The sequence below is a fragment of the Cebus imitator genome, unplaced genomic scaffold (assembly GCF_001604975.1).
Source record: "Cebus imitator isolate Cc_AM_T3 unplaced genomic scaffold, Cebus_imitator-1.0 Scaffold517, whole genome shotgun sequence".
Taxonomy (NCBI): Eukaryota; Metazoa; Chordata; class Mammalia; order Primates; family Cebidae; genus Cebus; species Cebus imitator.
In genome coordinates, this window is record NW_016107832.1 from 695,349 (window position 1) to 722,185 (window position 26,837).

At 43.3% G+C, this 26,837-nt stretch overlaps 1 protein-coding gene across 1 annotated transcript; it reads left to right on the plus strand.

Moving 5' to 3' along the window:
• Positions 1-253: 253 nt before the first annotated feature.
• VGLL1 (vestigial like family member 1) lies at positions 254-26,195 on the plus strand. The gene is made up of 5 exons (XM_017514164.2): positions 254-391; positions 4,001-4,245; positions 17,202-17,597; positions 19,354-19,407; positions 25,846-26,195. Exons 2-5 carry the CDS (start codon positions 4,029-4,031, stop codon positions 25,932-25,934), a joined length of 756 nt encoding a protein of 251 aa, XP_017369653.1. The 5' UTR covers positions 254-391; positions 4,001-4,028; the 3' UTR covers positions 25,935-26,195.
• Positions 26,196-26,837: the final 642 nt, after the last annotated feature.

A 26,837-nucleotide genomic window follows, 5' to 3' on the forward strand; every position in this document is an offset into this window, starting at 1 on the left:
TCTAAACCCCAAAACTGATGTTTCATTTGTCGTTGACTCTGTGTATGGTTTTGGACAAACAATTGGCCTCCCAGTTTAAGAGACAATCTCACAAAATACTTTTTTTCATGCAAAAAGAAAGAAATGAAAAAAAAAAAAGAGCTACCATTTTCCTCATTCCTGCAGGTGCCCAACCAGGTTGACTTGTTGGAGTGCATTTTCTGCATTCTTAATAGATAGCTAGCAGGAAACGCCTTGTACAGTCCCAGCTAGAGGGGCGGAAAGTAACAAGGAGGTGGGGGTACAAATCCTCAGCTCCTGCTTCCGCAAGCACTGAGTTGCTCTGAAGTGAGCCAGGCAGCTCTGACCATCTTTTCCCAGCCATAGAATCAGGTGATCATCCAGAATTAAGGTAAGAGAATCTGGGGATTTTTTTCTGGGGAGGAGGAATGAAACTTAACTGGGAAGAAATGGGGGAGTCATCAAATGCTTTGCTCAGTGAGATACAATCTGGTCCCCATTGGGGTTTTGTTCCAAGTGATTGTTTGACAAACCAACCCCACTGACTTCCAGCTCCACCCCAGAGCGCTAGGTACCATTTTGGAGAAGTGTGGTAAGTGCGTCCGTGCAGGCAGACTGTGGTAGAGGTCTGGCCAAAATGCTGGTTTAGGATTCTGTGTTCAATGATTTGTCTCTCTCTCTCTCTCTCTCTCTCTCTCTTTCTCTTTCTTTCTTTCTTTCTTTTTTGAAGAAGAGGGAAATATTTGAGGGAGCACTTTGTGTCTTTATATCTTGTGAGATGGAGAAGTTGCAAACTGCATGTTGTTTTGTAATTATGCCATTCTGACAGTACCACTGGTAAAACTTGGCCTTGGGGTTTTGTATACTATGAGAGGCTTTTGCTATAAGCCAGACACTGATATGGAAACATCTTATCTGGGAGACACCCAGCCTTTCTTTAGGCTCACTGGCATCCTCTTCGATCCAGCTTTGCAGCATCTCTTTCTTCTAGGCAAGATACACCCCAGCAATTAACTCATGAATGAAGAGACCCCTTATGGAGGTCTCATTTGAGGATGAAGCTTCTCATGTTTCTCCAGAGGTACAGTGAGATGCAGTTCTTCATAGGACTAAGCCAATGGCAGTTCTCAGAATTTTAATATTCCTTAAATACACTTTCTCTCCACTGGGGTCCAAGTGCAGCCTAGGGAGTTGCTTGTGAGCTGATCCAGAGAAGTAGCCTATGGCTTTCCTTTTGATTATGTGTGGTGTGTTTGGGGAGGAAAAAAAGGGCATAGGTAGTACTTATTCAGTGAATACTGAATTTATCATTCAGGATGCCCAATTGCCCATGGTCTGAGCTCTCCAAGGTGAAGGGGCTGACATACCACCTCCGACGCTCTCCATCTCTACTATTTCCTGACTGTAGCCAGTTGGCCTGGGGTCTGGGGATGCTACCCAAGGAGACTAGGCACATGCTTCGGGACCCTAATGTCCTTAGGGTTCTATCAGCTCCTTCCCTTGTGGCTTCAAGTGGAGTTAGCAAAGAGAGATTGCGAGCTGTGTCAAGCCTGAGTTTTGAGCAGTGGCCACTGGAAATTCTGAGAATGAGAGGGTAAGTCCTCTAAAGGTGATCACTGGCCCATCCAGCAGCAGGCAGAGGCTTCAAGGAGAAGCTCTGAGGGAGCAGATGGAGTTGGGAGTTGCTGCCTGCATTATCTGAAGGAAACCAGATGGCTGGCTTAGGGTTCTGGCTTAAAGCCCCCTAGGGATTAAGAGGTAGATACAGAGACTGAGGCCCATAGAGGAGAAGGGACTATTAGACCCAGCAGGTACTCAATCGGGGACGGTGAAGGTAAGACAAACATTGACGACAGAAAGATCTGGGTTGAAATCACAGCTCTGCCACTCCCTAGTTGTGTAGCCTAGGCAGTCTATTTCACCTTCTTTAAGCCCTAAATTGCTCACCTGTAAAATGGGGACAACAATACCTAATTTGAGGATTATAAAAATTGGAGAAGATAGTTGTATAGTTTCTGGCACAGAGTAGGTGTTCAAGTGCAGCTTTAAGAAAGTACAGCCTCCATGCTTCTCATTGCTTTATAATTCATAACACTTTGTTTTTCATTTCTATCACTTCAAGTATCAGCATAGATCATGTGCTTTTTTAAAATAGAGTAATAATTTACCTACAGTGAAACGCATAGATCTGAAGTGTAAAATTTGATGAGTTTTAACAAATTTATCCATTCATGTAGTAACCATCTCCCTCATCTTCATCAAGATGTAGGACATTTCCAACACCCCTGAGGGCTCCCTCATCCCCTTTCCTAGGCAATCTCTCAATCTCTACCCCACAGGCAACCACAGTTCTGAATTTCATCACCACAGTTTATTTGTGCTTATTTCATGTATGTGAAATTGTACAATATGTGGCCTTTTGTGTCTGGCTTCTTTCACTCAACATGTTTTTGAGATTCATACGTGCTGTTGTGGAGACTGGTAGTTTGTTTGTTTCTTTTTTTGTTGAGTAACATTCCATTGTATAAATATGTCACAGCTAGTTTCTTTATTCTCCTGGTGACAAACATGTGGGTACTTTCCATTTTTGGTTAGTATGAAGAAAGCTGCTGTGAGCAGTCATGGACAAGTCTTTGTGTGGACATAGTTTTCATTTCTCTTGGCTATGTGTACCTAGAAGTGAGAATGCTGGGTCACACGGTAAGGATGTGTTTAATTTTATAAGAAACTAATAGTTTTTCAAAGCGCTTGTTCACTTGTTTTTGAAAGTAAGGGTGCAATGGATGAACTTTTGAGCTAGTACCTGGTTCTGCTTAGCATAACTGCCAACCAGGAGAAACGCTGGTTACTGAACACCTACTTTGTGCTAGGTGCTAGGAATAAATAAATGAATATAAAATGCTTCCTGTTCTCAAGGATCTCATAAACTAGAGGAGAGAAACAGTCTATTAAACTCTAGTCATTTTCATTACATTGACAAGGATGAATAGATGAAATCCATCTTTAGCCAAAGCACATGACAAGTCAGATTGGGTGGTCACAGGTAAAGAAGCATCCTGACAGGCTACTTTCCTAGTAAAGGAAGGCCACACTATGTCTTGAGGGCTCACTGTGAGCCAGGTCCTGGCCTGGATCCAAATAGACAGCCTTTGCCCACAAGGAACTTTCAAGGTAGGATATGATGATACCAATGATGGAACCCAAGTTCAGTACACAACTATTGAGCATCTACTCTATCTCAGGCACTGTTCTAGATACGGAAGATATGGTGGGGAACAGAGCTGACAATCTTAAAACCTTTCAGGAGCTTTCCACCAATGTTGGCAACATTGGTGTAAAAATGTTTTTTATACATCTGTATTTTTTTCAGAATATATCTGTCGGAGGCCTTAGAGATGGTGTTGTTTGTAATTGCTAGTTTCTAAGATGGGATGCGGGTAGGTGTGGGACACAATCTTACATAGATTAAGGCATTGGGGGAGTAGGAAAATTTGATGTGCTTACTCCTCTTGTGTGTGAATGGTCAAGATGGAAAGCAATGCCTACTATGCAAGCTGAAATTGTCAAGCACCCACTGGATTGCCTGGTCAAGCTCTCCACGGGAGCCCATGCCTACAGGTAGTTCTGGGCCAACCTTGGCTCATTCATTTAGGAGAAAGGCACTTCTCCAGGAGGCAAGTTATACTGCTATTTGGCCTCAATGTCCTCCCACCTCCCCATTTCCTGATGCTCTCTCTAGTCATGTTGGCTGTTCATTTTCATTTGTAAGAGAAGGCCCCTTCTCAGCACTTCATGGAGCTTTGTCGTGTTGTACCTTGAACACTGATTAGACAAGGCTCCTCAACAGCATTGTCATTGACCTTTGGGAGCTATGTGGCTCCCTGGTGCCCCAGCAAGCATGTGTACCTGGTGGAAGCAAACTGCTTGCCCAAGGTTACTGCTCACCCAAACAACATCCAAGCCACTCGGTAAAATCGTGCCAGTGATATTTTGCCTTTGGTCCGCAGCTATCACCTTTGTCACTCACAATGGAAGAAGACATGAAGAAGAATGCCACCCGGCTGCCCAAAGGCAAGCAGAAGCCTATAAAGACGGAATGGAATTCCCGGTGTGTCCTTTTCACCTACTTCCAGGGGGACATCAGCAGTGTAGTGGATGAGCACTTCTCCAGAGCTCTGAGCAATATCAAGAGCCCCCAGGAATTGACCCCCTCGAGTCAGAGTGAAGGTGTGATGCTGAAGAACGGTAAGCATGTGGGGAGGGCAGGAGGCTGGGATTCCCTATCAAGGCTGCCACAGTCAAACCAGTCCTTTGATGTAGTTGACACACTTAGACACATATATGTTTGCTAAAGGCAAGTTGCTCTGACTAGTTAGAAGCCACACCCCTTCCTAGAAGTTTAACTTTAAAATGGGGCTGCCATTTACTACTCCAACCACACCTCCCCAGCACTGTCCATCAGGAACTGGCTTTCTTCTGTCCTTCATGTTTGCTTTGATCTCTTCCTGGCCTTTGCACAAACTCTTCCTTGTCTGCGAAGCTCTTCCCTCCATTCTCCTAATTAACCCACATTCATCCTAAGATGACTTCCTTAGGGCAGCTTTCCCTGATCACAATACCTCCAACCATTGAAATATCCTATTATAGATTCTCCTACCATTCTTTAACTCTCCTTCACAGCCCTTCACAATTGCAGTTTTTACACTTGTATGATTATTTGACTATTGCATACTCCCCCATTAAATGAAAGTTCTGTGAGGGCAAGGACCATTGCTGGGTTTGCTCAATATTGTGTTTCCAGCATTTAGAAACAGTAACTGTGACACAGGGGCAACCAACAAGGATTTGCTGAATGAGTAAATGAACACACGAATATACAAATTTCTGAGCACTATATCTAGGTTCAAAGAACCTTGAACTTTCCATGAAAGACTAAAATGTAGATCAGAATCTTGTTGAATAAACCAGCAGAACAGAAATGTGTTATGATAGTTTTAAAATGTTGATAATATTTGCATTTTATATAATTTATTTCCATAAATAGTGTTCCCAGTTGTAGAGAGGTGGTTTTGAAAAGTTTTAAAATTAAAGCTGGCCAGGTGTGATGGTTCATACTTGTAATCCCAGCACTTTGGGAGGCCAAGGCAGGAGGATCACTTGAGGCCAGGAGTTTAAGACCAGCCGGACCAACATAGTGAGACCCTGTCTCTACAAAAAATAAAAAAAAATTATTCCTGTGTAGTGGCTCATACCTGTATCTCCAGCTACTCAGGAGGCTGAGGCAGGAGGATCACTTGAGCCTGGGGGTTGAGGCTGCAGAGTAACACTGTACACAGCCTGAGTGACAAAGCAAGACTGTGTCTCAAAAGAAAAAAAAAGTAAGGCTATGGGAATAAAAGAAGTTCAATGTAAAAATGGGTGCTGTTTAATCAAATTAGTTCACCTATTTTATTATTTCCTTAATCATGTTAAATGCTGGGTTCACTGATCAACACTGAATGAGAGCTCCACAACTATTCACTGTTATCATTATCAGTATTTTTCTTCTTCTGTTTTTAAGAGACAGGGTCTCACTCTGTTGCCCAGGCTGGAATGCGGTGGCACGATGATAGCTCACTGCAGCCACGAATTCCTGGGCTCATGAAATTTTCCTGCCTCAGCCTCGCAAGTAGCTAGAATTACAGGCATGCGCCACCACACCTGGCTAATTAAAAAAAAATTTTTTTGTACAGACAGGATCTCACTATGTTGCCTGGGCAGGTTTTAGATTCCTGACCTCAAGCAGTCCTCCCACTTTGGCCATCCAAAGTGCTGGTATTACAGGTATGAACCCCCACACCAGGCCAGTATTATTATTACTATTATTATTAATATTGGCCTGAGGGAACAGGAACACCAAAACAACCATGAAAAGAAAATGCATGTCCCATGTAGGTGCTCCCAGCCTCTTCTCTATTAATAGCGGATAGTTTGGTGAGCCAGGGCAGGAGCCAGAGGGAAGTAGATGAATAGTCTTGCCATCTCTTTCCCACCCTTCATAGGGCCAGATGTGTCTATTTGGTAATTGTTAAGAAATAAACAGTCGTACATCTCAAAGCAGTTACTTCAAGAGAGCTAAGTCAAAATGTGCACGTCAAAATATCCATGTTTGAAGGAAGCCTTAAATATCACACTAGCAGGGGCTGCAGTATGACTTTCATGGGTCCTGGACACTTTTGTCTTCATGGACCTCCTTCCTCTGTAAAAACATAAAAAGTTACATTTTATGACTGGATTGGTATCAAGATGAATAAATCCAGCCTGGGTTCATGTTTTAAATATATTCAGCATCATTATCATATTCATTTTTTCTTCTGATTTTAAAACATTTTTGTGGACCTCTAAAAGTATTCATGGGCCCTAGGCACTGTGCCTCCTGTGCCTAATGGAGAAGTCACCCTTGCCAACTGGATGTGACTCAATATGGCTCCCTTTACTGAAAAATTAGCAAATAGATCAGGGTGTGGTGGATTTCAAGAGCCCTTTGTTGGTGTTGCCAAGTGCACACGTTCAGTGACTTGCTCTCACTGGAAGACATGCATACCTCCAACTGGGGGCCTTTGTGTAAAGTAGACAAGTGGGGTCTCTGCCCATGGGCAAAGAGCTCCCCTGTCTCCAGATGCCATCATTCTGGCTTTGCTCTTTGGGTCTGCAGAGGGAGTTGATGTGTATCTGATGTATTCATCTTTGCAGAATTTACTTCTCTCTTAGAAATTACTTTTACAGTCAAGCAATGTGGTTTTCTCAGAGACTTTTGTGGGTTAAATAAAGATGTGGAAGAGCATGGGGTAGCAGCAGATACTAAAGGAAATGATGTGGAACTTGCTGTTAAAATGGGCAGGAGGGGACGTGGGGACGTGATGTCTGAGAGTGTGCTGAATAATCATAGCGGGAGCAGGAATGACCGTGGTCTTGAATCATTTGGGGGATTGACATGTGGTAAGAGGTGAGAAATATGGTGTGTAGGATTCAAAAGATCTAACTGGCTCCTTGGAAGGGTCAAAATCCCTGGCACTTAATACACAGACAAGTATACTGACTTTGGCTCTTTGTGATTTATTTCTGAACGTGTTGACTTGGATTCATTATAATCCCTTGCAAGCACCATAGAGCCACGGTGTCACTTCCTCTTGCTACTTGCCTGGTAAAACCCAAGCTGGGATAAAACCAAAACTGGGATAAAACTCTTGGCCTGTTGCCCCATTTCTCTGCTTCATTTTGCAGCAAAACTCTGAAGTGGTATTTTTGCATACCCTGTCCTTTCCTCTCATGCTCTCTACACTCCATTCCACTCATGCTTTCAACCTCATCACTCCTTGAAATCACTCTTATCAAAGTTACCCAGTGACCTCCACTTTCCAAATCCAATAGTCCCTATCTGTCCTCATCTGATTTGACCTATCACATTTGCTGCAGAAGATTGCCCCCTCCTCCTGGAAATACCTCCTTCACTTGCAGTCAGTCCATAAAATTACGCTTTCTTGGTTTTCCTCCTGTCTCCCTGGTTGCTATTCCTTCCCAGTCTCCTTTGCTAGATGTCCTCCTCTCTTCAACTTCTAAACATTTCAGGGCACCAGTACTCAGGTCCCCGACAACTCCTTTTTTCTATCTACACTTACTCTCTTGGTCTCAAATGCCATCTATATGTTGATCAATTCCAAATGCATATCTGCAACTCAGAATGTATTTCAGACCTGCCCATCTAACTGCCTACTTGATCTTCACTTAACATGTCTAATAGGAAACTCCAACAAAATAGCTCCCAAACTGAACTCTTAATTTCCCCCTCAACATGCTCTGCCCACAGCCTTTCCCATCTCAATAAATGGCAGCTGCATCCTTCCAATTCCTTGAAGTCATGCTTAACAGCTCTCTTTGTCTCACACCCTACCTCCAATCCTTTTGGAAATTGTGTAGGTTGTATCTTCAAAATGTTCAATATCTGACCATGTCCCCTCACCTCCACTGCTATCACCTGAGTCCAGAAGCTATCATCTCTCCCCCAGAATTGTTACAGCTGCCTCCTACTTGGTCTCATTGCTTCTTCCCTTCCTCACCTTCAGTGTATTCTTAGGAGGGCAATCAGAATGGTAGCATTAAAATGAAAGTCACACCCTAGAACTCTTCTGTTCAAAACTCTCTGACAACTTCCTATGTCACTTGGAATCAAATCTAAAGTCTATAATGGGGTCGTATCTCATCTGGGCCTCCATTGTCTTTCTGGTCTCATATCTTACCACTTTCTGCCTTATCCGCTCCAGTCTAGGCTCCTTGCTATTCATAAAATATGCCAAGGACAATCCTGCCTCAGGCCTGCCCTTTGTGCATGGTCTCTCCTATCCCTGGAATGTTCTTTCCCCAGATACCTGCATGGCTTCCTTTCTCCATTCAAGTTTCCACCTGGATGTCACCACTTCAAACAGTCCTTGTCTGAGTAATCTATTTAAAAAAATGAAAACCCCAACACTCTCACTTCTGTCCACTTACCCTGCTTCATTTTTCTTCTTAGCATTTGTCACTCCAAGGCACATTATATGTTATAATTCTTTCTTGACTCCTCTTTCCCCTTACCCTCTGAGCTCTGTGGCAGCAGGGACTCAATCTATTAACTGCTGCTTTCCAAGTACCTAGTACAATGCCTGACATATGGAGGCACACAATACATATGGCTTGAACGAATGAAATTGTGGTTTGGATCACAAGATGTTGACCCTACAGATGGGGGTCACCGTAGAGAAGGGCTACGGTGTGGTGTACAGCTTTAGAACCACTCAGCATGGGTCCAGGCCAGCTCCATCACTTACTAACAGTGTGATCTCCAGACATATCACTTCACCTCTCTGTGCCTCAGTTTCCTCCTCTCTAAAATGGAATATTATTGAATTATAGGACAGTGCTTGTGGGGAGCCAATGAGATAATGCATATCAAGTGGCATATATTAAGTGCTATGTAGTCCAAAGCTTGAGTTGAGTTTTGAACAGCTAAGACAGACATGAGGACCTGTGTTCAAAACACCAGGATCACAGAGCAGCGGATCTCTCCCATAAGCCTCCAGGTTTTCAGGGGGTTCTGCTGCGTGGCTGCTGTAGAATTTCCTATGCCTTCTGACTTTACCCTGTATCCTTCTGTGAAGCCCCTGCCCCCTAAGGGAAGTTGGTTGTGGCCTTGTTTCTTGCCCAAGCCAGCCTTTGCAGGCCAGACAGAGAGGTGGCTTGCTTCTCCATCTTTCTTCTTGGTTGTTGCCTTTTCCCTATGAGAAGCCCACAAATCCCTTGCCTGTGAAGATGTCGTCTCCCTCACAGTGCGAGGTGCGGGCTAGACAAGTATTTGTCTGTTGATTGAGCAAATGAAGGAAAGACTGCCTCCCTCAAAGCCTCTCTCATCACCATTGGGAGTCAAGTTTCTCATAAGCTCTGCTGCCGCAGGGGAATGCCCCATGAAAGACTTCCAGTCCCACAGAGATTCTCACTGGAGGTGTTATATGACATATTTATGCCTTTGAAAATGGTGGGAAATCTTTCAAGTGGACTTTCCTTACTGACTGTTAGCATCCTCTCAACCCCTACAGGCCAACACCAAGCCGGCCAGCCCAGCTAGGCCATGCCAAGTAGAACAGGCTCCCCATTCATGGGCTCCCATGGCCGACTCACCCACATTCTAAGGGCTCTCTGTTGAGCCAAATATGCAAAGCCCAAACACAGAGACCCGTGTGGCTAGGAAATGCTGTCAAATTTCCTGGCTTCTCTTCCCCAATCAATGTTTTTTTTTTTTTTTTTTTTTTTTTTTTTTTTTTTTTTTTTTTTTTTTTTTTTTTTTTTTAATTTACTTATGGATAATTTATAGTGGCTGTACTTCAGAGAAGAAAATAACAAGTTGAAGGTATCTTTGAATTATCTCCATTTTAAAAGGACATTGAGAATTTTAGAATTAGTGGCTAGAGAAGCTTCAGTAACTATCGTTTGTAGGGGGCATGATCCGGGCACTTATGCCAGCCTGTGTTCTGACTATCCTGTTCCCAGACCAAGTCCTGAGGGCTGCCTCAGGCCTGGCGACATTGCTGCAGGGCTGCTTAGAGAAGGTGACAGGGTATATACCTGGGCACCCAATCTCAAAGGGTCTAGCCTCCTTCTCTCTCCCCTCCCATCTGCCATAATCAGTGAGGGTAGGGAAGAAATGCTGACTTAAAAAAAAAAAAAGTGTGACTATCGGCCGGGCACAGTGGCTCATGCCTGTAATCCCAGCCCTTTGGGAGGCTCAGTCAGGTGGATCACAAGGTCAGGAGTTCAAGACCAACAGGTGAAACCCCGTCTCTACTAAAAATAGAAAAATTAGCTGAGCATGGCCGAGCATGCCTGTAATCCCAGCTACTGGAGAGGCTGAGGCAGGAGAATTGCTTGAACCTGGAAGGCAGAGGTTGCAGTTAGCCGAGATCACGCCACTGCACTCCACACTCCAGCCTGGGCCACACAGTGAGACTCTGTCCAAAAAAAAATTTTTTTTAAGTGTGAATATCTATGTGAGATATAGTCAGGCTAGTTGCTTATGGCCCTTGTGAATTCTGACAGTTTCCTGTCTTCCTTTCTCGTAAGGGAAAGGAATCTATCTGCACAAACTTATATAGAGCTCCCACTAGATGCCAGACACCACACTAAAATTAGTGCATTTTACTTCAGTCTACAAAATCCATTGTGATTTGTAAGGTTCAAAGACAGGCAAATTGAACCTATGGTGTTAGAAGACAGGATAGTGGTTATCTTTGGGAGGAGTCTTGACTGAGAGGGAGTACGGGGTGCTTCTGACTGGTGGTCAGGTTACTACTCGTGCTGGGTGCTCATTACCCAGTTTATGAAAATTCCCCCAGGTGCACACTTCCATTTGTGCATTTTTCTGCATGTTGGTTGTGCTTCACGAAACCATTTTGCAATGGGTATTACCATCCTTATTTTACAGAGCAGGAAACTGCAGCCCAGAGAAGGTAAGTGCCTAGAGATGGGTCACACAGCCGGTGAGTGATAAAGATTGAAACCCAAGTCCACTGATCTCCAGAGTCAGTGTCTTGACTATCCCATTGTCCTGCCTTTGTATACTCTGACAATGCCCCAGCAAGAGGATTTAATACCTATAAAGACTATCGCTCATAATGTGTATAATGGCTAACACTTTTGAACACTTTCTGTGTACCAGACCCTTTGCTAGGGGCTGTCACATGGGTTATCTCATTGAATCTTCACATCAACTGTACAGGTTAACTCTGTGTCCATTTTCCTGATGAGGAAACAGGCTCAGACAGTCAAGTGATTTGCCCAAGACCTCACAGCTAATATGGGGAATCTATAGTATTTGCCACAGAAAGAATCTATTTCAGATCTTAGCCACTCAACTTTTCAAATACTAGCTCATATTCTGTATTTGATCTCCATTTTCAGTTGGGAAAACGAACAGATATTCATCCAAAGACTAGGTACCCCAGGGAGGCAGCTGTGAAAGAGGGGAGGGAACTGAAAGGCCCCTCTGGTGCCCTGGAACAGGACTGTCTCCTGTAAGCTGTCCCTCTGCCTCGGGTGTTATTTTGACCTCAGCTAATGCAAATAATAGGCTTTTTGTACTTGAGGGGAATGAATGAAGCGCAAGTGCCACCAGCAAAGAGAGCAGAGAGGGGAAAGTCAATGCATGCTGATCATGCAGTCCAAAGGTTGGACTTTCATAGTGCAAAATGTGCGTGTGTTCAGAGGGCTCTTGGTTTCAACTTCATCATAAAATGAGATTTGTAGGCCAGGCATGGTGGCTCACTCCTGTAATCCCAGCACTTCGGGAGGGCCAGGCATTCAAGACCAGCCTAGGCAACATAGAGAGACCCAGTCTCTACAAAAAAATTAAAAATTTGTCCAGGTGTGGTGGCTCACACCTGTATTTCCAGCTACTCAGGAGGCTGAGGTTGAGGCGGGAGGATCATTTGAGCCTGGGGAAACTGAGGCTGCAGTGAGCTACAATCTTGCCAGTACACTCCACGCTGGGAGATGTGAGATTCGGTCTCAGCAAAAAAAGACAAAATTTGCTTTAAAAGATGCAGAAAGAGGGAGAAGAGAAGGAAAGAAAGAAGAAAGGATGGATGGAAGAAAATCAGGCAATCATGGATTAGTCATTCACAGCTGTGGCTCATCTTTTGGGAGCTTCACGGATCAAGTGGTTTCTTAAGTTTTTTCTTAAAACATAACTTTTGCTATTTACAAACATAAGATATACTCATCTTTGGAAATTTAGAAAACACAGATGAGCATTCAGGAAACAAAAAACACGTGTGCATCTATGTGCATGTACTAATTTTTACAACATGGCATCATTTTGCACATAAGGGTTGTAACTTGCTTTTTTTTTAAATTCAACAATGTCATATTCAGTTCTTCATGCCATTGAATGTGCTACTACAACATCATTTTAATAACTCAAGAGTATCCTTTTATAGATGTACCAAATTTATTAAATTTTTTGGATATTTAGGTTGTTGCTAATCTTTCGCTATATTAAACCAATCACTTTGAACATCTTTGTAGGTACATTTTTACCTCATTGGTTATATCCTTAAAATAAATTGCTATATGTGGAATGCTTGGGTCAAAGAGTACATGCAAATTTTAGGGTTTTGATAGATATCGACAAATTTCTCGCTAGAAATGTTATGCCAGTCTGCCAGCCCTCCAACCCAAGGAGCATGTGAAAGTGCCCAGCTCACTGCATTCTTTGCAATATCGGGGAGGCATAGCTGGCAGGAGCATGAGGTTTGTAATCAGACACCTCTACCACCTGCTAACTGTGTGGCCTGAGACAAGTCACTTAACCATTCTGGGTCTCAATTTTCTTACCTGGGTTGCTGTAAGGATCACATGAGATCATGTATGTGGAGTGCTAAGTAAAGTGCCTGGCTCACAGTGAGTGCTCAATAAATAAAAGATATTCTATATGTACAAATTGTTCCTGCCCACCTCTGATGTGTTATTCCCTGAGAATGGCCACAGACTGAGCAAAAACTTCTGAAATCCCTTTTAGAACCAGTATCAATACCATCCTCCATACCAGCCCTGAAGTTCTGCTGCTGTTATGGGCTACTTGGCTCAGTCATTTCTGCCCCTCCGTTCTCCAGCACTAGGTGACTGTTGGCAGGGAGGATTCTCAGGTCTCATACATTAATTACCATCTTGCTTTTTCTCATGTTGATAATGCTGAGTGTTGCAAACCAGTAAAGAAACCCAGAGTAGGTTTCCAAACTGAGATGATTAATAACAACAGCAACAGCTGCCACTTATTGAATATCAGTTGTCTACCAGGCACTGTACTAAACCTTTTACATGGCTCGTCTCATTCAGTCTCATAACAGTCTCAGAGGTGGGTGGGGATTTGCTCAGTGTCACACAGATAGAAAGTGACAGATCTGGGATTGGATTCCAAGCCTGTCTGACTTCAAAGTCTGTGCTTTAACCACTTTCGTGCTGCGCTCTTCAATTTAGAAAGGTTCAGTGGGGAAGGGTGTGTGTGTGTGTGTGTACATGTTTGCGTTAATGAGTATGAATGTGTACGTGTTTGCAACTGTGCACATATATGTGTGTTTGTGTGTAAATGTGTGTGCACTCATTTTAGAATAATACTTTCTCAGGGCCACTATGGGCTAGGCACATGCAAGTTCCTGGGGATATGATGTTGAACAAAAGAGAAATGATCTCAGCTCTCGCAAAGCTTACTGAATAATGAAGACCAACAGTGAATGAATGAATGTAAGAATGAAGAAATACATAAATTATAGGTCACTGCCATGAAGGAATTAAACAGGGTGCAGTCACAGAAAGTAACAGGGTCACAAACTTTAGATTGGAGGTTGAGAGAAGGCCTTTCTGAAAGGGTGACATTTAAGTTTGTATGTTGAAAAACTAATCTGGAATAAGAAGTTAGGGTCTCCATGCAAGGATAAAGTGAAGGGAGGGTACTCTGGAATGAAGGCAATCTCGTAAGTGCCTGAAGATGTTTTCTAGAGTGTTCTGGGACTCCGAAAATTATATATGGGTGGAAGTGTGTGGTGCCTCTGGATATGCTTGGAAGGCAGGGGGAATGGCCTGCCAGTTTCACCCAAAAGGGGCAGTGTAGGAAATGGAGAACAGCTCTCTCTGGACAGGTCTTGTCTCATGACCAACAGCATCAGGAACTCCAGAGGGATGAATGGGACTAAGAGGTAGGGAGGATCTAGATGCCCAGGGTTGAATGAAGTGGAGTGGAAGTCATTTGTACTTGTGCTGAAAGAAACATCCTAGCCTGCTCCCTGTATCGCTGCATCAGGGTGTTGCTCACCTGCTCTCCACTCATTCATGTAGTCAGGGGTTTGAGAAGGCAGCAAAGTCTGTCCTGGGTCTCCCTCTCTCATTTCTACTACAGTTTTCAGTAGTAACTAATAGGGTGCACTTGGATTAAAAAAAAAAAATGTTGCCAGGGTCACTTCTAGCAGCAGAAGCAGCCTTGAGCTAGTGCAGGCTTGTAGTTTAAGAGGCCTTGGCTGGGCACAATGGCTCACACCTGCAATCCCAGCACTTTGGGAGGCCAAGGCGGGTGGATCACCTGAGGTTGGGAGTTTGAGACCAGCCTGACCAGCATGGAGAAACCCTGTCTCTACTAAAATATAAAATTAGCTAGGCATGGTGGTACATGTCTGTAATCCCAGCTACTCAGGAGGCTGAGGCAGGAGAATCGCTTGAATCTGGGAGGCAGAGGTTGCAGTGAGCCGAGATTGTGCCACTGCACTCCAGCCTGGGCAACAAGAACGAAACTCCAACTCAAAAAAAAATGGCCTTTACCAACATCCACAACTTAGATGGGAGAGGCTGCTGAGAGGCCCACCCAAATCCAGGGTCTCGACTCCATGGGCCACTGACATCCAAGCGTAATCTGGTGGATTTCCCCAGGCCACCCACGGCCTGCTGTTGCGTCACTGTGAACTTGGGGTTAGGAAACCCTCTGCGTTCCCACAAGCTCCCATCCAAACTGTGCTCTGGGGCACCCGGTGACCATACAGGACTTTGGACTGTGGCACACCAACACACTTTCCCTTAACATTTCAGAGAATTCTAGAAGGGAAGCAGTTAAGAGAAATTTTCAAAACACTCTGGGGCTCTGCTTTCCACATTTCAAGCATTCAGCCCCTAAGTCATATGTATGAGATCTGTAAGGCCTGTTCAGATGGAAACTGCCTAGTTGTCAGGGGCTACACTTTGTTTCTAATTTGTGCTTAGGACATTCAGTACCCTCATTCAATATGAAACAGACTGTGATTATCCCAAATCAGCGTAATCACTCTCTTTGTGCACTAAATTGCTTTTGGCCTGGAGATATTAATTTTCAGAAGTAGCATTCACCCTCACCAAAACACATCTTTACATATTGTCTTGCCTTCAGTTTCATAAGAAGGGCCAGCCATCACCCATCATTCACTGTGAATGGTGTGAGATGCTGGGCAGAATGTCTGTACCATGAGGACTTGGACCTCTGTTTCTACCCTTTGTGTTTCACTGAGTGGGCACTCCAGTAACACTGTGCAGGCCTCTCAGAATTTTTTATCTTGTACACAATCCAGTCAAACTGAACATTCAGGAGAGCTAGGAGAGGTTTGTATGGGAAAGAGGACCAATGTCCCAGACAGCCTCTCCAGCCGGTCAGTCTTCCTTTGTCTCCACATCCACCCTCTCTCCATTACCTTGGATAGATGATAGGCTCCAGGCTTTAAGCACTGTCTAGAAGAGCTCTTTCCCTCCTCCCTCCTTGCCTGAGCAGGTGTTGAGAATGGGGAAAACATTCATCCTGGTCCTGAGCTATTCTGGACATTTGAGATCTCAGATTCAGTGGCTATCACAGGCACAATTAGATTAGTGTCTGTGAGACCAAAGGACACTCCAACCCTCTTAACCAATCCACATGAACCTTGCAGGAAGAAACTAAGTACCTCTTGACCCTCAGCATTCTGGTTTTGCAAAATGGGGTCCAAGCAACTACTTCCCTTGCCATTACTTATCATTCCAGCTCAATTCCCTACTTGGCTAATCTATTTTGCTACCTTGGTTCAGTCTCTTAACATCCCTATGCCTCATATTGTGATTTTAACTCCTAGAGTTGCGTGAATGACCAGCACAGGTAAATGTTAAGCCCTTTATAAAGTTCTGTGGAGTCCCCCTGTTTGGTGTATTTAAAATACCAGCTGTAAAATAAAGCTGGATGATAGCAACAACCAAATACTTTTACTTCTAGAAAAGTATCCTTAAGGAGCTAATTGGATCCAGGTCCAAAGTTATCTATACAAAGATGCTCATTGCAATGCTGTTAACATAATTGGAAAAAAAATGGAAATAACCAAGCAGTGCACATATATGACATTTGTTAGCCACATTACTGCCTTACCATGGACTATTGTACAGTACTTTAAAAAGCTGGTGTTTACCTCCCTCCTTCCCTTCCTTCCTTCCTTCCTTCCTTCCTCTCTTTCTCTCTCTCTCTCTTTCTCTTTCTTTCTTTCTTTCTTTCTTTCTTTCTTTCTTTCTTTCTTTCTTTCTTTTCTTTCTTCTGACTGAGTCTCACTCTGTTGTCCACGTGGTAGTGCAATGGCACAATTTCAGCTCGCTGCAATATCTGCCTCCCAGGCACAAGTGATTATCCAGCCTCAGCCTTCCGAGTAGCTGGGATTACAGGTGTGCACCACCATATCCAGCTAAATGTTGTATTTTTAGTAAAGACAGCGTTTCACCATATTGGCCAGGCTGGTCTCGAACTCCTGGCTTCAAGTGATCTGCCCGTCTTGGCCTCCCAAAGAGCTGGGATTGCAGGTGTGAGCCACCGCACCTGGCCTATTCATTTCTATAGGAGGCTTTTCATGATATTTTAATGAAGCAAAAATGGCTTTAATAACAATATATGTTGTGAAAACAATGAATGTATGAATAGAAACAAATCCTAGAAGTAGTATACCTGCAGAGGACAATGGCTATTTCTGGATATTATTACTAGGATAATTTTTTTTTAGGTTTTCTGTGTTTCCTTCAAGTTAAAAAAAAATGAAGTATGAATTACTGAAAAAAGCTACATCCATTTTGAAAATGATAAACACCTAACGTGTCTTCTAAATCTTCCTTGTCAGATGATAGCATGTCTCCAAATCAGTGGCGTTACTCTTCTCCATGGACAAAGCCACAGCTGGAAGTTCCTGTCACAAACCGTGCCAGCTGCAGCTTACATGTGCCTGGTCCCATGGCTGTGAATCAGTTCTCACCGTCCCTGGCTAGGAGGCCCCCCGTTCGGCCTGGAGAGCTGTGGCATTTCTCCTCTGTGGCCGGCACCAGTTCCTTAGATCCTGGCTACTCTCATGCCTTCCCGGCTCGGCACCTGATTCCAGATCCCCAGCCTGATGGGAAACGTGAGCCTCTCCTGAGTCTCCTCCAGCAAGACAGATGCTTAGTCCGTCCTCAGGAATCTGCTGCCAGGGAGAATGGAAGCACAGGGTTGCTCTTCAACATGCCTCCCGGCTCAGTCCACTGTAAGGAAATGCCTAGATACTTGGAGGGGTACCTCTGATTGGTTGTGGTTGAGAGTGAGTTGGCATGAGATGAGGTGCCCAGATTAATTGCTGCCACTCTGGACATAGGGCTGCTGAGGGACAGAATGTCCTGCTTAAATGTTCCATATATTTTCACTACGCTTCATTGACATTCACAGTTTAATAGCTAAAGGGTTACATAGATAGCCAGCCAGATGGACTAGGCCCAAAGTACTCACCCTAGCCTGTCAACTTGGCCTTACCTTAGAAAAATGATGGGCTGCTGCCTAATATCGTAGGGTCCTGTGTTTACATCGTTGGGAGCAATTAAATAAGCCATTTGCCAAATAGAGCTCCGTGACGTACCTACAGCCTCAAACTGTGGCCTCCAAATAGGCTGCCAACTTGCAGTGATGTCAGGCTCCAGGCAAACAACAAGGGCAATCTATACCAACCATCTGCTCCACACATTAAAATTCAAAGCAATGGTAGAGGCAGCCTAATTGCTGCTTGGAGATGTAACAGTGCCTGGCTGTCTCTGGCTCGCTCTTGCACTCTGGGAAAACTGCTTGGTTTCCCTTGGGTTCCTGCTCCCTGACCACCACCCCTCCCCTGAACTAAAAACTCCCTTAAGGCTCACTCACTTCTTCATTCACTCATTCACCCAGCAAATATTTAGTTAGTGCCTACCAGATGCAAAATATCCGTCAGAAAACAAGGCTCCCTTCCTTGTAAAAGGACGGGGAAGAATTGGCATTAATTATACTTCCACCAAAAAATCAATCTACTCTGTTACAAGATTTGTCTTTCATATGAAACATGTATAAATATATATATTTTATAGTTTCATGGGACCAAGTCTGCATCTTCTGGCATTCTGTACTCTGAATGAATTTTCTTTTGCCGCTTCCTTATCCATACATATGTGTGGTTCTAGTGTTCCAAGCCTGAAAGAAATTACTGGAAACTGTCTTTACCCTGAACTAAGTGTATAGTAAACAAAGGGCCTGTCCAGCATAGCCTACCTAAGTCAGGCACTGTGTTACATTCTAGTGTAGAAAACAAATTTCCCCATTAAAATACCACTCTGTCATTTCCAGAATTTGATTAGCAATGTACTTAAGGAGTAAATCATAAAAGTGGCATGCTTGGGAAACCTGTGAAAATTCCTACCCCTCTACTCTTTTTGAAAAGTCCTTTCTTACTGGATTTACAGGGAAAATTAGGCCAACTGTGCTTGTATACATGCCTGTGCATACACACAGCAGAGCCCTGTTTCAATAGTTGGTTAGAACACAGATGGTTGAAGTCATCACCTTCCAAACATAACAACTCTTTACAGTTCAATCCAATTCAGCAAATATTTAGTGAGCATCTACTATAAGCCAGGCACATCATGGTGAAACTATAATGCAGGCATTGTCCTACTCCGGAAATCTCAAGACACATTCACAAACAAATGGTTATTACCAAAGTCTTCATGCTCTACTCATGTTGACATCAGTTGTATTAACTGGTGATTGGCAGTCCAGGATCTGTTGAAGAAGTCAGTGACCCTTAATCAGGAACACTGCCTTGGAAAATGGGGGATCTTAAAAACAGAAGCTTCTCTGTTTTTGTAGCATCTGATAAGAGAGAATATGCCTGATATTCATAAACTTAGGGCCAGGCAATGTGGGGCCCCTGGGGAGCTACCGGGCACTTTCTAGCCTAGTCCCAGAAAATTCAGTTCCAATAATGTTTTCTTCTTTTCTAGATAAGAAGCTATATGTATCTCGTGGAGCTGCCAGTACCAGCCATCCAAATGAAAGTAGGTATCTTGTCCAGCCTTTGACGGTGTGTCTCTGTATCCTGAGAACGAACTTGAGAAATAAGGCTCCTGTCTACTACCAGAGACACTGATGGTGTAAAACCCAGCATCTCCAGTAATGGACGGGAGGCTTGTTTCTATTGCTTAGTGTTTTCACAGATAGAATTTGTTTCATTTTATCCTCAAAAAAGAGTGTATGCACTCCTTATCTTGTAAAATTTTATTTTGCTATAGAAGCAACTCTCCTTAGTTTCTTTTTTCTTGTCTTTTATTTCTTTTTTTTTTTTTTTAACCTGAGCTGGACTTAACTGAAGTAGCCAAGGTGACTCAGAAAAATGAAGAAATTCATGAGGATGAGGATTAGCTTGCTGTGTCCCAGATGTTCAGTTTTCAGCCTAGTACACAGGGCCACCTCAGGACTCTGCAGTCAGGGAAAATGTCAACTAAGGCATGAGGCCAGAACTCTGGGCTCCACACTTGATTTGAAAGTGGAGTCAGTAGGTACTTACAAAAGAGGACCATCTGAGTGGAATGACAGGAGGATCTTCATGACCGGGGTTCAGGGTTCAAATGCCAGCTTTAACATTTACTTGCCTCAGGAACCTGGTCATATTTCTTAACCACTTCATGTTTCAGTTCCAGAATAACGGCTGGTGCATTATTCTAAGCATTGGCATACGTTAAACCATCGAGAAGTCTTTTGGAGGGCATCCTGTGTACCCCAAGCTGTACTCTGTGTGCTGTGTTTAAGAGAGGACCTAAGCTGCCTGTGGTGCCTTGCACATGTAATCCCAGCACTTTGTGAGGCCAAGGCGGGAGGATTACTTGAGCCCAGGAGTTAGAGACCAGCCTGGGCAACATGGCAAGATCCCCATCTCCATAAAAAATAAAAATAGAAAGGACGCAAAGAAAGAGCCACTACCGCAGCCCCTGATTTCAGGCATTTGACAGTTGTGTGTGAAGTAGGGGTGAGGGCAATTTATAGACCCCACTAGAATGTCAACTCCATGAGGGCTGAGACTTTATTATTATTAATTGGTGACTGGCAAATGGCTGAAACACAGATAGTTTTATAGTTTCATGGAAACCACTGTATCCCTAGCACCTGGCACAGAGGTGTAGATATTTGTTGAATAAGTGAATGAGTGAAGGCTGGAAACAATAAAAGGCATTTAATAAGGAAATGGGAAAAAATGTAGTAATGCTGTAAAAATTATTCCAATGTAGTAAAAAATTATTATTTGAGGTCCTTGTGTGAGAGACAAACAAACACACAAAACAGAAACCAACCCCAGTTATAAATTGGCCATGCCTCCATGAGGAGATTCATTGAGAGCTGTTCAAAAGCCTTAGCATGGCCAAGGCAGGCATCATGTAAGCCCTTGACCAAGGGAATGAGGTCTGCAGACCTTCTAACTTATGGAAGGCAGCGTTGTGGTGTTTCCTGAGTACTTGTTAATAATTTCTACATTTGCTTATTGTGAGTCTCAGAATTACTGATAACTTGATGCTTAAAATTGTTCATAGACTAGAGCTAACAGGAACGACATGTATTGGGTGTTGACTATGAGCCACATACCACATACTCCATCTTGCTCAGTCCCCACCATGACCTTGATGTGTATACGAATATGTCCTAGGTGCTTTACTCAATCGATATTCAGTAAATAGTGATTGGCTAAATGAATACCCCCATTTTATAGATAAGGAAGCTGGACCTCAAAAAAAGTGAAAGGACTTGCCTTAAGCCATGCAGCAGCGAGTGGCAGATGCAGTATTATCTCTTTGCTCTCATAGTGTCATAAAATCATCAAAAACAATTCCAGGTTAAATCAAGTGTACAACAGTGAAAATTAGTGACTGGTGAGATTATTTTATCACACATTAGTTCACTGTCTACCTGGGACCAGGACGCTATCCTAAAATAAAGGAAGGGGGGATGCAGAAGACTCAGAAAGCAAGCAAAAGAGCCAAGAAAAATATGCCTTCGGGGAAGGAATGATCTTCCCTTGCAGAGAGTAGTTGAGGAACAGTGGCTGTGCCAACAGGCCCGAGTTTGCCTTTCTACTACTGTGGCCCTGGCCAGAAGGAGGTAGCCTGCAGCTGAGAGGAAGAGAAGGGACTTCCTAGGACTCCAAGTGAAAGGTCAATGGAACCCAGCAAAGCCTTTGCTCTTAAGCATGACACCAGTCTCCCAGCCTTGCCTGATGGTACGAACCACCTGGGGAGCTTTTTCACTGCCCAGATACTGCTCCTCCACTTCCTGTTTGGCATGAGACTCAGCTGTGTGTTCATGTTTTATTCTTTATATAATTTATATTAACCTCATTTCAAAGTGAACTGCATGAACCTTTCAGTAATTTAGATTGTTATGAAAGACTTCTTATGTGAGGCTGTAGAAAAATACTTGTCAAAAAAGGGAGGCAGAGTCTCCCCTGCCCCTCCGATATGGCATTAATCCCCTCATATGGGCTGTCATGCAGCTATGAAGAAGGGGCCGTGTGGCGCAGAAGAGTCATCAGGGCCAGAAGAGCAGTCAGAGAGACCTCAGAGAGACACTCCGGAGGTGACTCCCACAAACATTGGTCAAAAGTTTTAGTGATTTTGATTTTTTTTTTTTTGGTCGGTAGAAATAGATACTGGTTATGTATTGCTTCAATGTCTGCAAATAATAATAACAGTTGATATTGTTAATTGCCAGACATTGTACTATAATATACATTGGAGATATGACAGTGAATGAAATTGTCTTGGTCCCTGCCCTCATAGAGTTAATAGTTTCATGGGGAAGACATATCCACCCCCAAAGGGAAAATGCAAAATATTTGCTAGTTATGATGAGTTCAGTGAGGAACACACATGAGGTTTTGAAATAGGGAAAAATGGGGGCCAACTTTAGATAAAGTGTTCAAGAAAGGCCTTTCTGAAGAAGTGACGTGTGATCAGGGATCTGAATGAAGTGAGAGAGCCAGCTCTGGCAAGAATTAGGGCAGAGATGGAGGGAGGTGGAGGAAGCTGTCCCTGCGAAAACTGGACGTGTGTGTGAAGAATGGGAAAAAAAGACCAGGGTGACAGAAACACCGTGAGAAAGGAGAGAATGTGGCATAAGACAAGGCTGTAGAGGTAGGCAGGGGCCAGGTGATGCAGGGGCCTTATGGGTCACATTGGAAGTTGAGATTTCATATTCTAAGTGACTTTGTGAGCCATGGAAGGATTTTAATTGTGATCCAATTTGCATCTGATATGATCACAAAAGCCGTTGTGGGGAGGACACATTGGAGAAAGGCAAGAATGAAAACAAAGAGGCAAGAATCATGAGAGGATGATATCCTGGATAAGGTGGCAACAGCAGAGATAGAGGTATTTGAGATCTATTTGGGAGGGTTAGCTCTTAGGACTTGCTAATGGATTAAATGGGAGTGGCAAAGAAAGGGGAAGAATCCAGGTGATCTCCTAGGTTTCCCGTTTGAGCAAATGGATGGGAGAACACAACTCTGTTTTGGCCACACCAAGTCTGAGGTGCCTATAAGTTATCCAAGTGGATATACCTTTTAAACAGTTGTATATGTAAGTGTGGAGTTCAGAAGAAAGTCTGGGTAAACATTTGGGATGTATATTATTCCTGTACATAAGTGGTATTTAAGGCCACTGGATGTGATCACCTAGGCAGAGGATGTAGACATAGAAGAGAAGAGAGCTGCGGACAGAGGCTTGGAGGGTGCCAATATTTAGGGGTTGAGGACATGAGGAACCAACGGAGGAGACTGAAAAGGAGTATCCAGCATGATAAGAGGAGAATCGGGGCAGTGTGGTAAATAACAGAAGCTAAAAGAGGAGAATGTTTCAAAACCGAAGGAGTGATCAACTGTGTCAAAGACTGTGGAGAGATCAAATAACAGAAGGTAAGATAAGGAAAAATTCCTTTTAGATGTGGCATCAAAGACTTTTGTAGCCTTGTTAAGAGCAGTTTTCATTATGTGATGTGAACAGAAGCCAGATTAAAGTGGGTTGAAGAGTGAACTAGAGATGAGAAAATGGAGACAGTAAATTCAGGGAGCGTCTGATAAAGAGAAAAAAAGGTATTAGTTAAGAGGCGAAGGGGGCTTGAGAAGGTCTTTTTTTTTAAGAAGGCAAATATTAGAGCCTCTTTTCATGACAGTGAAAATGATCTAATGTAGGAGGATAAAGATAACTTGAGGAGTGAAGTCATTGACAGAAGGGACATGTAGAAGCATTGACCTTTTATAAGAACAGGGGCTATTCTGCCATTGAAAGTATACAAAAGAAAGTTAAAAAGGACACAGATGCAAATTGATTTTCAGGCTTGCTTGTGAGGAGATTAAAAAGTACTAATCTAATGATTTCCATTTTCTCAATCAACTATGGAGCAAGATCATTAGCTGACAGCAAGAGTATGGGATATTTAAAGAGAGTGAGAAAGTACAAAGAAGTCTTCTTGGGCATTGGGAAGGCAAGCCTGATTGTAGACAAACATAAGCAGGATTTCAGGGTGGTGATCTGAAGTCTGAGCTCATGAATTTCAAGTGTGAGCTGTTAGCTGGGTTGTGCAGTTTTCATCAGTGTGTTAGGTTAGTGTAATGCACAGAGAAGGAAAATGGGGACCCTCATCTAGGGGTGAGGTTGTGGCAGTGAGCATGAAGGATAGAGAATAAGGAAAAGGAGTTGAGCATGTTTGCAAGTTAGTGATTATAACAACAGAATGCGGTATCTAAGCAGCGCAGAGAAGGAAATGGAGGCAGATGGACGTTGACAGGCTAATGGAGGTTGATGGATTGGAGGTTATGTAAAAACATGGTGATAAGACTACTTAAGCCAGCTGCATGGGAGGTGGTGGCTGGAGAGTGGATATTTGAAACTGAGATCGCAAGGGTCCCCTGTATAGATGATAAAGTCTAGGGTGTGATCACGGGAATGGGTGGTTGAGGTAGAACAAAGTACACGCTTGTTAGAAATAAGAAGAGTGACAAAAATCATGGAAGGAAAGCAAAGTAAGACCCAGTAGCTACCGACAACACAGGTTTTGCTTTTATTCTCATTCACAGATGGGAAAGTTGAGGCTTAGAAGGTTAAGTGACTTGTCCGAAGTCAAAGTGAGTGCCAGAGTCAGTTTTCAGTGACTTCATATTCTTCGGTCTTACCCACCAAGATAAGGTGCAGCTTAACCATGCAATAATTTGACTCTACCACATACAGACATATTGCCTTTTTAATAAAATAATAGTAAATGTTTACTGAGCATTTGTGTGCCAGTCACTGTTCTAGACACTTTATATGTGTTTAACTCACTTAATCCTCACTAGAATCTTAGGAGGTAGTTTTCATTAATATCCCTATTTGACATGAGTAAAGTGGGGCAGAGACAGGCTAGGTAACTTGCCCAGGGTCACACAGCTAGGCAGTGGTGAAGCCAGGACTGAAACCTGAGTTCATTGGACCCCAAAGTCAGCTCATGCTTATTCTATTTTTCAGGTAGCCAGTCTCCAGAGAGAAGAAAAGATCTGTTCTTTTATTGAAGTTCAGTTTGAAGAAGAGAATTCTTTTTTCCAATCTGCTTATGATTTTCTACTATGAATCTAGAGGGTCTAGAGATATCACTGTCCTTTTCTTTTCTGTTTCTAGGTGTTGAATCAGGAACAAGTATATGCCCTTTCTAAAATTGTGCACATCTCTTCCTTGGCACCTATGCCCTATGGCAAGGCTTTTCAAACTTGTTAAGTGAATTCTCAGCATATATAAATGATTAAGGGCACTGTTCTGGGATGGGAGCATGGAGGCCCACCTGCTTGTTCTTCTCACTCCTCACGCCACCCATGGCCTTGTTACTTAGAAATCAGACTCCTCTCATGTTCCCCCAGCAGGGTCCTTCTAATCAAGACTGACCACATAGTATCCTATGGGGTCGTCCCACTTTTCCAACTGAATCAAGATCCCAGGAACAGCCTGAAGCTTTTCAGCCTGAGCCAGACTGTGACCAACTTCATTCTTGCCTCTACCAAAGGCAAAATGAAAATAAGGTGGGCAAGGCCCATTGAGAATAGATTGAGGCTGTGGGTTTTCTACATTTTCAAAGTCGGAAAAGAAGCTGAAAAGTCTCAGTCTGGCCCTGATGAATGACACACGTTCACTTGAAAACTTTGGTTTCTCAATCCTAACAAAGTGACCCCCAAATGAAATTGTTGAGAAATCTGAGAACTTACTTACTAGAAATTAAGTAAACTGCCTGTCACATGTTGGGCCTGTGGCTGTAGCAGAACTTATTCTTGGATGCAGTTCCGTGAGTTTCTGTCTTCCCTTCCTCTGAGGGTGAGGACTCCGGTATCTGATATCCCACAGGTGTTCATCTGGACCCTGGAGGAGACTTACAGCCTTCCATAGGGGACTAACTGGCTTTCATTAACAACATAACTTCTCCTTTAGGTCTTTCAGAGTTAGCGACTCCTGGGAAGTACCCGCTTACACCACCAAACCACTGGGGCCACCCACATCGATACCTGCAGCATCTTTAGTCAAGCTGGAGGAGAAAGACCACACTTGGTCTAAGACATCGCAGCAGGACATCCCTGCAGATTGTTCCAGATAAAAATAAAAGCTTCTCAAACCCACTTGCCTCCCCAATCTGTTAAGCAGCTTCGTATCTAGTATGAGCTCAGTACTTGCCCTTTGAAAATCCCAGAAGCCCTTGCTGTTTCCCATCCACACCCTGCTTGCTCCTGTGTAACAGCTCAGATGATGAATAATAATAAAACTATACTTTTTAGGATGGTGCTGTTCTGGGTTCTAATTTCTTTCATATCCATCATTTCATTCAAATTTTCCAGCGACCCCAGTATTGGCGTTATTATCTTCATTTAATATATGTGGACACTGAGGCTTAGAGAAGGTAAATGATTTGCCTAAGATCACATGGTCAGTAGCAGAGTCAACACTGAAATCCAGGCCTCTGAACTCAGCGCTCTTTTCACACTGCCGCAATACTTATCAAGGGTTGGTATTAGGATGGCTCTTAGATATTTTCCCCTCCCATCTGCTATGTAATTAAGAACACAACTCTTGCATGAGTGGATTGGTGATCTTGGCATTAATACAGTAATTCTCCTGTCTCAAGAACAGTTTTTCCAGTGTGTTACATATGTTTCCTAGATTTAGTAAGAGGAAAAAAGGCTAAGGGAGTACATTTTCTAAGTTGCTTACCTTCAAAGTCTATGTTCTCTAGGTGATGGTTAGAAAAATTTGGGGTAGAGGCTGATTCTAGAACACCTGTAGCATATAATTATAGAAGTGTGTGTTTATCTTGGCTGGCTCTAGAAAGATTCATCTGTGTTAGATGATAATATATACCATCAGAAATGAACTCTTAACGTAACAGTTTGGGAAGAGAAGAAATGATTTCAGTAGAGTTAGCATGTTAC